Source organism: Somniosus microcephalus, chromosome 29, assembly GCF_052327205.1.
Source record: "Somniosus microcephalus isolate GS21.2 chromosome 29, FLI_Smic_1.0, whole genome shotgun sequence".
Classification (NCBI taxonomy): domain Eukaryota; kingdom Metazoa; phylum Chordata; class Chondrichthyes; order Squaliformes; family Somniosidae; genus Somniosus; species Somniosus microcephalus.
The window spans coordinates 18946637-18960289 of NC_141015.1; the positions used below are offsets into that span (position 1 = coordinate 18946637).

Consider the following 13653-nt stretch of genomic DNA (forward strand, 5'->3'; position numbering starts at 1 on the left):
GGCACACTATGTTACAGCTTGCCATAAACAGAGGGACAACCATTAAATCTGAAAAAAAGAGTATATACAAATTATATGAATATATATTTATACACTCAGGGATATATCTGTTTATACACTGTATGGATAGATCTGCGTTTATGTGTTCAACCATAAATGTTTTTCGATGCTTTGGCAACATAAGATGTACCTTGTCATGCCAATAAAGCGATTTGAATTGGAAAAAAAAATTGAATTGATATAAAATAATCTGCACTGTGTGTGTGTGGGGGGGGGGGTAGACTTTTGTATCATCAATGGCATTCCCTTTTAATGAAACGCCTTGCAAGCAAGCCATTTAATCCTGGCAGCACTGTCCCTTTAATAAATGTTATTTGTGAATGAACCAAAACAAGTGTTGATAACAATGTGAGCCTCGGGTTAGCACTTTAATCGCAGATGGCCTGCGGCTCTGAAGGATTGACCTCTGGTTTGCACTGGACCCCCATGTCTGCAGAAACATTGCACTTCGAGAGAGAGAGAGAAAGAAAAGAGCTTGGAGCGACAGCTGGCAACAGATGCAACTTCCTCCTGTCTCCGGGCTGGCTGAGCTTTGGGTGTGTGCTCGCTTTTAAAGTGTGATTCATCGAGCCGGGGCTGGACAGGGCACCCGGCTCGGCTCCGGCAGGCTGCAGGTGGACAGGGTTGCAGCTTGTTGCTCTTGCATCTTCCCCTCCCCACCACCCGATGCTTCTCCCTGATGGTGTGAGCGAGTGGACCCCGGCTGCTGTTGGACCCGCTTTGATCTCTTGTACTTGGAGCCACCATGAGCTGCTGGCTGTTCCTGCCTCTGCTGGCCAGTGTGGTGTCCATCGCGGGAACGTGGACAGTGTAAGGACCAATTTCATCTCACCTTGATCCTGCTCCCTTACACTGGAGCCCAGTCACTCTGGCAACTCACTCGCTGCTCTCTTTCTCTTTCTTTGCCTCAACTTATTTTTTTAAACAAACTTTCTCGACAGCTTCCGGGCTGCTTTGACTATCTCCAGAGTCTATCAACCTTTCTCTCTCCCTGAGCCTCCACTCTTGGGCTGTTTCCTGCTCTCTCCTGTACAAAAGCCCATCTCACTCATCCTAAGGACTCAATCCAGAGAGAGAGAGACCTGTCTGGGGTCTCCAAACTTAACAACTTTCATTTTGTTTCTGTTCTGTGACTTTAGAGATATTATTATAAACGATTCCGATTAAGTTAAGCTGTTGAATTTGATGTTGAGAATTATTTATTCAGTTGGTTAATGATTTATGGGCTGGGGGAGTGAAAGGACCCCCTGACTAACTTTCTGTATTTAAATTAGTTGCTGACGTTTAGACTCCGAAATTCCTCCTTGAGTTTGTCTTAGCGGCTCCATTCCTTTGAAGCTAAAAAGGATTTTCTGTTCAATCCCAAACACACAATCTAAGTCATGACAAAGTCTATCATTGTATTACTGGCACAGTGTGGCCACTGCTCCAACCGTCCACCCCACCCACCCACCCACCGCAACGTGATAAAAATTAGTTTTTTTGTCTGGTTATTGATTGGATTCTTTCTTGCTGCCTCGAGCACACACAGGGTTAAAATGGGTTACTGCTCGCTGTTTCTGTCGGCTGCGTTTACCTGGGAACAAGACAGAGGCCACGTATAGTCCAGGAAGACCTTGATGTGAGCTTTTGATTGTTGCTAATGTCTTTGGATGGGGAACCCATCTCACAAATCGTTCAAAGTGTTTGGAGCAGGTCCCAGGAAGGAGTCAAGTCATTCCATTCAATTCTAAGCAATTTTTTTTTGTTGGCAGCTGTTTTGTGGGGGCAAAATGGGGCTTTGAATGTGCCGTGTTAAAACAAATCCCTTTTGTTCTGAGATAGCGTCAAAGAAATCTGCAGTTGTATATTGGTCAGTCTGAAGCCAGCGCTGTAGCAGATAGCCAGGTTCGAAATAAGTGACCCTATCAGCTGTGGCTCAGTGGGTCGCCTCTGAGTCAGAAGGTTGTGGGTTCAAGTCCCACCCCAGAGAGTTCAGCACATAAAGCTAGGCTGACACTCCAGTGGAGTGCTGCACTGTCAGAAGTGAGACATTAAACTGAAGCCCCGTCTGCTCTCTCAGGTGGACGTAAAAGATCCCATGGCACTATTTCGAAGAAGAGCAGGGGAGTTATCCCCGGTGTCCTGGCCAATGTTTATCCCTCAACCAACATAACAAAAACATTATCTGATTATTAGCACATTGCTGTTTGTGGGACCTTGCTGTTTGCAAATTGGCTGCCGTGTTTCCCACATTACAACAGTGACTCCACTTCAGAAGTTCTTCATTGGCTGTGACATCCAGTGGTTGTGAAAGGCGCTATATAAATGCAAGTCTTTCTTTATCTCATGCTGAGAGTTGGTGTAGGGGAAGTGTTTTTGTTGTTTTGGTTTCAAAGTGAACAGTAAAATCTATATTTACAGTAAATCTGCTGTTTGTGCTCAATACAGTTTGTTTACCTGGGTGTTGTTCAGTAAACATATCCAGTGTCTTACAGCATGCGCTGCAGTCTAGGTAGAGTGTACCTACTTCCATCTATCGAAGACGAGGGGTCGTCTGGTGACATGCGATGCATTCCAGTAAGCTGGACTACAGTGTCCGACCTCTGGGTCTGCTACATTTACCTTGACATTGGGCACACTTCAGCTATAGGGGACACAAGGTCCACTTACTTGAGAGGCCAGTGACACTGAACCCTAAGGCATAAAAACCCCAAAACATAACTCTTCACCAAACAAGGAGGGAGGGTTTGCCAGCTAAGTTTTTGACAAGTGCCCCTTTAAAAATGCTTTGCAAGTGTGTAACTGAGCTGCCCAAGGGATGTCCTGTCATCAGGCTAGGCTCTTGTAGAAGGTGAAACTGTGGGGGTAATTGTAACCTAACTTGCCATGTGGGAAACCCAAGGGATCGGGTGGAACGCAGGTTTTACACCCCGCCCAATATTGACTTCAATGGAGAGTTAAATTGGACAGGGTGTAAAACTAGCGTTGCACCGTTCCGTCAGTTTTCCGTGGGCGGGTTAGGTTTAACTGGCCCGCTGTGAGATTATTCCAGAGGGGCACACCTCTGTGTTAAGAGCGCCAACTCATGATTTCCTTCCAGCCCTTAGAACTGCAGTAACTTGTACCTTAGTCAATATTTATCCCTCAATCAACATCACTAAAACAGATTATCTGGTAATTATCACATTGGTGTTTGTGGGAGCTTGCTGTGCGCAAATTAGCTGCCACGTTTCCTACATTCCAACAGTGACTACACAAAAAAGTACTTCATTGGCTGTAAAGCGTGTTGGGACGTTCAGTGGTCGTTAAAGGCGCTATATAAATGCAAGTCTTTCTTTCCTATGGGATGGTTTAAGAGAAAGCATCCTCGAGACTGCTTGTCTGAGCATAAATTTTCTCCAATTAAATATTGGGAAGACTGCAGCCATTGTTTTCAGTCCCCACCACAAACTCCGTTCCCTAGCCACTGACTCCATCCCTCTCCCTAACATCTGTCTGAGGCTGAACCACACTGTTCGCAACCTTGGTGTCATATTTGACCCTGAAATGAGCTTCTGACCACATATCCGCAGCATAACAAAGACTGCCTATTTCCACCTCCGTAACATCGCCTGTCTCTGCCCTTTCCCAGCTCATCCGCTGCTGAAACCCTCATCCATGCCTTTGTTACCTCTAGACTTGACTATTCCAACGCACTCCAGGCTGGCCTCCCACATTCTACCCTATGTAAATTTGAGGTCATCCAAAACTCGGCTACCTGTGTCCCAACCCGCACCAAGTCCCGTTCACCCATCACCCTTGTGCTCGCTAACCTACATTGGCTCCCGGTTAAGCAGCGCCTCGATTTCTAAATTCTGATCCTTGTTTTCAAATCCCTCCATGGACTTGCCCCTTCCTATCTCTGTAATCTCCTTCAGCCCCACAAACCCCCGAGATATCTGCGCTCCTCTAATTCTGCCCTCCTGAACATCCCTGATTATAATCGCTCAACCATTGGTGGCCGTGCCTTCTGTTGCCGAGGCCCTAAGCTCTGGAATTCCCTGCCTAAACCTCTCCGCCTCGCTACCTCTCTTTCCTCCTTTAAGACGCTGCTTAAAACCTACCTCTTTGACCAAGCTTTTGATCACCTGCCCTAGTTTATCCTTAAGTGGCTCAATGTCAAATTGTTTGTCTTAAAATACTCCTGTGCAGTGCCTTGGGATGTTTTACTACGTTAAAGGCGCTATATAAATACAAGTTGTTGTTGTTGTTGTTGAGGCAGAGGACAAGTATCTCCCAGGGTATAAACTGTTCCGGGGAAAGTTCATGTGAATCCCTATGGAAACAGAAAGCTGACTGGTTGAGCAGGGACACTCACCTCACTGATCGCACACTGTATCCTTTTGGGGTAAGTGAGTGTGTTGAATCGGTCAGGCTTTATCAGCCGCACTCAGAGAAACCTCTCACTCATGGCCTTCTCTTCCTGTAACTGGTTGATGGTCTAAGAACATCAAATTTTTGATTTGAAACAACGATGTTTGAAAGTTTTATTGCCAGAGAAAAAAGTAAATTGGAATAAATGAACTCGGTTCAGTGGATCTCTTCAGACCTTCTGAGAAAAGTCCCATCAAAGCTATCCCTTCCAAAGATTTATTCATTTAATTGCATGAGCTGGACGTACTCTCGCAGATTTAGATGCAGTCTATCTCTTCTCTTCACTCCAGCTCCTCAATGGCTCAGGCCGTGGAGACCTGTGAGTAGTTTAGCCATGGGGAAGAGGAAGGGCCTGTGTTGGATCCCAGGCCTGTGCTGAGTTAACTGATCATCGCCACGGCAACCGTAGGGGTGTTACAATTGGCTTCAGTGCCCCCAGATGAGGCAGGAAAAAAAATCAGCCCATGTTCCCACTCCTGATCACTATCGAATGACTCCTGCTGGAAGTAGGGGGACATCAGACGAGGGCGGAGTCTCAGTGGGCAGCACCCTCACCTCTGAGTCAGAAGGCCGTGGGTTCAAGTCCCACTCGAGAGACTTGAGTGCATGATCTAGACTGGCACATCAGTGCAGTACTGAGTAGGGTTGCAAAATTCTGGGAATTTTTAAAAGAGGAAACTTTCCATGGGAATTTTCAGGAATTTATGGGAATTTAGAGTTTTTTTGCACACTGATGGTTTTTGTCTCTGACCCTTATATTATCTTTGTCGTCAAAATAGACATACCGTTCCATACAAATAAAAACAGGCTTTCAAAACTTTATTTAGGTTATAATTTTGAACTTTATTGAACCCCCACAAAAAAGACCCATCTATAATAAAATAAAAAGAGCGTCAGCTTATTTAGCCTGTAATTTGTCCTTATTTTGTCCCTTTGAGTCTTCTACTCATGAGTCTTCTGAGTCTTCTACTCCTCATTGCTCCTCCTGATTCTCTGACTCTGGCTCTGACGTGTCCATTTCCTCCTCTGTGTCAGTGTCTAGCTGTGTGGTGGACACTTCTGTATCTGGCTCAATAAGTTGTAGGTTCGCCCGGATAGCCACCAGTTTCTCCACTCTCTTGTTAGTCAGTCTGTTGCGCACCTTTGTATGCGTATTCCCAAAAAGTGACCAGTTTCATTCAGAGGCCACTGATGAAGGTGGGATTTGGAGTATCACCGATGCAATAGGTGACAGGGCCTCAGATGCACAAAGTCCCTTCCACCAGGTATGTGCACTGATATGCTTGCATGATTCCCATATCCCATCCCCATTCCAAAGACCTTGCTTGGTAGAGAACTTTGCCAGACTTCCCAGAACTTTGCCCACATCCAGATTGAGATGGTGTGAGAGGGTAGAAATCACACTGTAAGCGCTGTTGATCTGTTCTCCAGAAAGTATTGGTCTCCCAACATGCTTTGGGTCCAGCATGTATGCTGCAGCATGAATCGGCTTGACACAAAATTCTTGACGCGTCTGTATGAATTGAACAATTGCTTTCTCCTCTGCTTTGAGCAGCAGGGATGTGGGTAGGGCAATGCTGATTTGTTCTTTTAAATCAGTAAAAAGGAGTTGCTGATGATAAGGAGCCTGATGCTGAATGAGAACCATCATCTTCTTGAATGGAAGCAGCGGAACTCTGGGCTGACTGCTGTGAGCTTTGAGTGAAGTTGTTGCATTTGGATAAATGCTGCTGCATCTTTGTGGCATTCTTTACATATGGCTTTCTACAGTGTTTGCACATGTACACAGTCTTTCCATCTTTAATGCCTGGGGTAAAATGCTTCCACACATCCGACGGTAAACGTGGCATTGTTCTATGCAGAGAAATAAAGGGCATTCATCTCTGTGTCGAACTGCGGTCGATCAGCACGATTGCAACAGGGTGAGTACATTTTTGCTGATGCTCCATGTGATGGAAGCATGACCTGTACACACACGACGCTACATCACCAATAGTGTATTATTTTGTATATTTTAAATTGAAGGACTACAGAGTTCAACAAGTAACTGGTTTATTTGGTATAAAGTCTGATTTACTTACTGCATCATCACAACATCAGCAGAAAACAAAATGACTTCCCTCAGGCCCCCTAACCTGGATCTTAAAAAAACTATAGCAGTCTTACAGATGCCTGCAGGCCAATCACAATTCGATATGCAAATATTACAAATAGAGGGAGCTAATCGCTCATCCACTCATCCAACCAATCAGGACACATTTGTTCACAGTCACACACAAAACTTGTAATTATTAAAACAAGCCAAGTAAGAAGATAAACATATATTGATTAAGAAATTCCTTAATAATTAAGATTCCATCTCTGTTAGTAATTTTAAGAGAGGACCTGTGGAAAAAAAAGAAAGAAATACAAAAAAAACAATATTATGCTAGCATGTGCTTTTTTGGGCAAAATTCCCAAAATTCCCAAGCTAAACTTCCCGTGGAAAATTTCCGGAAATTTACCGGAAACTTTCCACCCCTTTGCAACCCTAGTACTGAGGGAGCGCTGCACTGTCGGAGGTGACGTCTTTTGGATGAGATGTTAAACCGAGGCCCAGTCTGTCCTCTCAGGTGAACATAAAAGATCCTATGGCACTATTTCGAAGAAGAGCAGGGGAATTATCACTAGTGTCCTGGCTAATATTTATCCCTCAACCAACATCACTGTAGAAACAGATTATCTGGCCGTTATCACATTGCTGTTACTGGGAGCTTGCTGTGCACAAATTGGCTGCCGTATTTCCTACATTACAACAATGACCACACTTCAAAAAGAAGTACTTAATTGGCTGTAAAATGCTTTGGGGGGTCCTGAGGTTGTGAAAGACGCTGTGTAAATGCAGGACTTTTAAGAGATGAGGGCAGATTTTGGCTTGTCTGTGATATGTCCGAGAGTCGAATAGCTCGCCAACACTGACTATCCAGGCTCACATGTGAAGAGAGGCCTCTCGGGGTGAGGCGCTGGAGGCAACTGGTGCCCACCAAACTGTAACCCAACATGAGTCAGTGCCTTCAGTCGAGGAGGGGATAAAACTGTTGGGTGGGGGTGGAGGGGGAGTGCAGTGATGGTGGAGTCAGGCTCTATCATAAAAACAAAGAATTAGGTGGAAATAAAATGAAAGAGGCTGGCTGTGTGTGCCGCGGTTCAGCAGGAGGGAGGTACAGGTGAATTGTTCAGCCTGGGATGGTCTAGTCACTGTCCAAAAGGGGGCAGCGATGGAGGCCTGGGAACAGAACATGTACTGATTGTCACGGCAACCGTGTCATGAGGACAACAGAACAGGGAACATTTACTTATCTAAGGAAGTAAATTGATAGTGCTGTACAAATTTTAGTGTTTCAAACCGCACAGTCGAGCAAATGATCAGACAGAACAATAATTCTAACACAGCCACAGACTTTGTGAGAATCTTTTAACACAGTGTTGTCACAATTTTAAGGCAATTGGCAAAAGAACCAGGGGCGAGAGGAGGAGAAATGTTTTTACGCAGCGAGTTGTTACGATGAGGTAAAACAAACTGGAAATTATAAAACACAAGCTTCAAAAATAAGGTCGCACCATCCAACACCAACAAAAGGCGGGTAACTGGAGTTGAGCTACAGATCAGCCATGATTAGTTGAATGGCGGAACAGTTGTTGTGATCTGGAATGCATTGCCTGAAACGGTGGTGGAAGCAGATTCAATAATAACTTTCAAAAGGGAATTGGATAAATACTGGAAGGGGGAAACATATTGCAGGGCTTTGAGGAAAGGACAGACTAGTTGGATTGCTCTTTCAAAGAGCCGGAACAGGCACGATGGGCCGAATGGCCTCCTTCTGTGCTGCCTCATTCTGTGAGTCTATGTGTCAGGGTGTAACTGCCGTTGCTGACGTACTTGGTTCAATATGTAATAAAAGTCCGACAGCCGTTTCTCCCTCGCTGCCAAGGGATTCCGGCACTGTGGAATGCCGATGAACCTGCCCAGGCTCCGAAGGGGACAGGACTGGCTGGGCAACATGTCCCCTGAGATTCTGCATTCTTTATCTGTAAACAGGAGATGGCCTGACATAACCAGAAACTCTGAGATGCCAGCCCAGCTGATCATGCGACAGACGTATAATTAAAATAATTCTTTTATTAAAATATGATTATCTAAAACCAGTCGGCTTAAAGTAACTTTTGGTCACACCCCACCCCAATTTATGCTTCATTGAGTTGGTACCTGTTTTTCCTGCAGCGCTCCCTCAGTACTTCACTGGAGTGTCAGCTTAGATTATCTGTATAAGTCTCTGGAGTGGGACTGGAACCCACAACCTTCTGACTCAGCAGGCGAGAGTGCTACCCACTGAGCCACAGCTGACTAGACCCGATTAAAATTGAGGTTTATTGGAAAACATTTTGCAACTGCCCACAATGGCATGATTAAATTCAAGAGCTCACTGCATGGGGAAATCGTAGGCCCAGTCCTACAATGCATCAATCAGTAGGTGTTGTGTGTTGCTTTAATCCTGAAAGTGGCTTATTGGTAGAAGTGTGGGTAGAAAGTCAGTGAGTAATACTGGTGTAAATATTGACAGTGGGTGTGAGGTTTGGTTCAGTAAGAATCTTGTGTGTTGGACAATGTGGTGACATTGAAGTGGATTTCTGCTGTGGGAAATGAGTCCATCAAAAAACTTTGTGTCAAAAAATGCATCAGCTGTGGCCCTTTCACCTCTGAGTCAGAAGGTTGTGGGTTCAAATCCCACTCCAGAGACTTGAGTACAAAAATCTAGGCTGACACTTCAGTGCAGTGCTGAGGGAGTGCTGTACTGTCGGAGGTGCCGTCTGCTCTCAGGTGGATGTAAAAGATCCTATGGCACTATTTTGAAGAAGAGCATTGGGAGTGCTGGCCAATATTTATCCCTCAACCAACATCACCAAAACAGATTATCTGGTCATTATCACATTGCTGTTTGTGGGAGCTTGCTGTGCGCAAATTGGCTGCCGTGTTTCCCACATTACATCATATATTTCAAAAGTATTTCATTGGCTGTAAAGCGCTTTGGGACGTCCTGAGGTCGTGAAAGACGCTGTAGAAATAAAATGCAAGACTTTCCTTCTTTGCAATTCATGGACTCTGTCCCTTTAAGAACCAACCACTTCCTTGTTTTTGTCACATATCTCACACAAACTAAATGGAAATGATTTGATTGTCAATCTTTTCTGTATTCTCCTTCTCTGTTTTCCTTCATTCTGTCTCTAACTTTCTTGCTGCCTAGTGTTTTGGTCTTTGAATGCCTTTTTAATCAGTATGAAGTGACTTGATGTGAAAGGCGTAGGTCAGAAGGTTACAAAAACATTGGCCTTTTATCTACAGGATAAGGACAAGCTCACAACAAGTTGGCCAATTTGTGCCGCTGACACTTTATAACAGATTCCTTTTTGTATTCATTCTTCTTTATCCTAGTGAGGCCTGAAAAGGCCCAAACTGTTATGGCCTGGTTTGGCTGTGTCACTATCTGTTAACACAGTAAGGCCTGAGCCAGGATTGCCAACCCTCCAGGAAATAAAGATTAATCGCCAGGACATTGCTACGAGCAACATGGGGAGAAAAATCATAGGCGGGGGGGGCAATAAAAAAAATAGTGGCCCAGAACTTCGGGTCTCCATGGGTGAGTACGCACAGGGTACTCACCCGTAGGCCCAATGGAAGTGCTGGTTTCCTGCATGCACTGCGCATGCGCGGGAAACCGGCACTTCCGTTCCCCTGAAAGAAGGGGTTCAGAGTTCGAATGCGTGTGCAGGAGAGGCGGCGCGTGTGTATCGAACTTACATTTCTTTCGCAGGTTTTCCCGGGAGGGTAAGTCTCCAGAAGTTACACTTTTAAAAAGCAGGCGTAAGGCCTGCTTTTTACAACGTAAGTGGTGAATTAATTAAAATTAAAACATTTTTTCCACAGGTTTATTATTTTTAAATACTTTAAAGAAAGGTAAGTTTATTTTTAGCCCAGTCAGAAAATAAAATTATTTTTTACAAAAATTTAAATTATTGTTTATAATAGTTATTTCATGTAATTTAGAGTTTATTTAAAATGATTTTAAAAATATATATTTGAAGATTTAGTGATGTTTTGGGGCCGTAGTATTTATAAGTTTGACAGCCCTTCCTGTCAAACTTATGAATGAAGCATTCCCTGCTCCGATTGGCTCCCCATGGCCCACGTGATCCCAGGGGACGCATCGAACTAACTGCGCCCCTGGGATATGCAAGCACTGCGTGTCGGCAGCTGGACCAGGCCCCGGATCGGAATTCCACGTGGGCCCACAGCTCAACGGCTGGCGAAGTAGGTAAGTGCAGATCGGGGGCTTGCACACGCGGGAAGCCCCCGACCCGAATTTCTGGGCCAGTGTTTTTAAAAAAAATGTATTTGAACACTTTTGTTTACTAGTTAAAAAAATATTGGACATGGAGAAAAGGCTGTTTGACTGATAGTCAAGAATCATCCAATTGGGTAATGGGGAGACTGATCGCTTTCCAATTGGCCGGGGAAGGCAGTATGGACGACCAATGGTGGGAGTGTGGGGGCGGGGCGGTTGGAGGCAGGAGGTCATGCGATGACACCGCCTGGAATACGTCCAACCCGAGTTGGCAACACAAGTCTGAGCATCGTCCTAATTACACTGCCCGGCGCATCCAAGCCTGTGTTCACAGTCAAATCAAATCAAATCAAATCAACTTTTTATTGTCATTGTTAGTGCACAAGTGCAGTACAACGAAATGTAGGCTTGCGGCTCCCGAGAGTGTATATTTAGATTAAGACATTTAAACATTCAACATACATTTGGCTTGTAATACATTAACATAAACATAACCATAATAAAGTGCATTGGCAGATGTGCAGGCTTTAGAGTTTATTTGTGGAGTTCAGTAGGATGACAGCCCTGGGAAAGAAGCTGTTCCTAAATCTGTTCGTACGGGTGCGAATGCATCTGTAGCGTCTCCCAGATGGCAGGAGGGCGAACAGACTGTGGCTGGGGTGGGTAGGGTCTTTGATGATGGACTGTGACCTCCGTAAACAGCGTTTCTGGTATATGTGCTCTATGGTATATGTGCTCTATGGGCTCGGAACTGTTACATGACTTGAGCGATGCATTCTCTCCATTTATTTTAGTGTCTTATAACGTGGAACTATTGGTCACAAAGGGTTTCAGTTAATTTTCAACAGCAAACACCTGAAGTCAAGCTTTTGTCCCACCCCCCCAGTCTGTCTGTCTGTCTCACACCCAATGGTACGATGTGACAAGACGAATTAGGACAGGCCAATGCTTGTCTGTCCATTACAGTGTCTGTACCAGTGAGATATTCGGTCAGCGGTGGGGAGAGCACAGTGCACAAGAGTGAGCTGGTTATGGGAAGGTCGAATTTGTCAGGGCAGGGACGGTCATTTTACCCTCATGGGTGGGTTCATGAAGCTGCTGTCTAAAATAAATGGAGCTATTTTGCTCGCAAGCTGCACATAGAATTCAGATTTATCTGATTAACGTGACCTAAAATAACAGTAAGTAATATATATGGATATATATTTATGAGGGAAAAAAAAGAGAAAGAAAAAATGCCAAAGAGAGAGAGGGAACGAGAGAGACAATGGAAGAGAAAAAGGCTGACCGTGAAGAAACAAGAGCGAGCAGCATTGATAGGAGGGAGAAAGAGAGAGGAACAAAGTTGGGAGGATTGAGAGAAAGGGAGAGAAACAGGGAGAGAGAGAGTAAAACAGAGAGAGAGGGGGAAGAAGAGTAAGAAGCAAAGATAGTTAGATCATCCCTCCAACAGGGAGATAGATGGATGGAGTTCACTTGCTGGAACTCTGATTTTTTTCTGAGCTGGTCTTTTGCCAACACATTGCTGCGCTACTTTAAATATTTCCCTGTGTAAAAAGCTAAAGACAGCCACAACAAGTACGGTAACATTGCACAAAAGCAAAATACTGCGGATGCTGGAAATCTGAAATAAAAACAGAGAATGCTGGAAATACTCAGCAGGTCAGGCAGCATCTGTGGAGAGAGAGAAACAGAGTCAACGGTTCAGGTCCATAATGTGCCGAAAGGTCATCGACCTGACAGCTCAACTCGTTTCTCCACAAATGCTGCCTGACCCGCTGAGTATTTCCGGCATTCTCTGTTTTTTTATTACGGTAACATTGCAAGTGTGGGGGGGGTCACCATTTAACAACAACAACTTGCCTTCAACATCCCAAGGTGCTGAAAAATGAATATATGCTGCCGCTTCAAGGATTGATTATTCAGTCAATTTAAAGTGAGTTATAAATATAATCCGAGGGGAAAGCGGTGTTAGAATAAAATCCTGCTCAAAAAGAGAGCCAGACGAGCATTCGATTTCGTTGTACTGCATTTGTGCACTAACAATAACAATAAAAGTTGATTTGATTTGATTTGATTTGAATGAGAGACGCTGTTCAGTTGCAGTGTATCTAAGTGAATACGGAAGCGTTGTGCGTTGCTTCACTCACTGTATGTTTTAATAAGGGAGCTCATGGTCATTGCATCAGTAGCTAAAACAAGATATATTTACAGCACATTAATGACCGAATGGCCCCACTGCTAGTTAAACATTACAGCGAGCAGCAGTTTGAAGAGATAGCGACAGGCAGGCATGAGAATGAGACATTTTGTATCACAAGATAATAATGAATGAGGAAGGTCATTCGGCCCCTCTCACTTCATCCAACCAGAGCCACCCACAGACTCTCCCGTTGCAGCACCTCGATTGGCTCCTCACTGATTCCAGGGGCGTCCCCACCACCAACAACAGCAACTTGCATTTATATAGCGTCTTTAGCCTAGTAAAACGTCCCAAGGCGCTTCACAAGAAAGTAATCAGGCAAGTGTTGGACACTGAGCCACGCAACTGTCTTCAGTCTGAATTAAAGTATGTTTAAAAAACAGCAACATAGAGATTCAGCAGATGTTGTCATCTGAACCTTTCTGTTAGAGTTTTTGTAGCAAAGAAAGAAGAACGCGCCTTTCACAACCACAAACGTCTTGGAGCGCAGTCACTGTTGTGATGTAGGAAATGCAGCAGCCAATGTGCGCACAGCAAGCTCCCACAAACAGCAATGTGATAATGGCCGGATCATCTGTTTTTAGGTGCTTGGTTGAGGGATCGATGTTGGTCAGG

At 44.6% G+C, this 13653-nt stretch overlaps 1 protein-coding gene across 1 annotated transcript in view; it reads left to right on the forward strand.

The window, feature by feature from the left end:
- The first annotated feature begins 547 nt into the window (after positions 1-547).
- Positions 548-13653, forward strand: part of LOC147098515 (transmembrane protein 150A) — a 66537-nt gene continuing 53431 nt past the window's right edge. The window contains exon 1 of the mRNA XM_085970310.1: positions 548-870. Coding sequence (XP_085826436.1) covers positions 806-870 — 65 coding nt within the window. The 5' untranslated portion in view covers positions 548-805. The remainder of the gene's footprint in view (positions 871-13653) is intronic.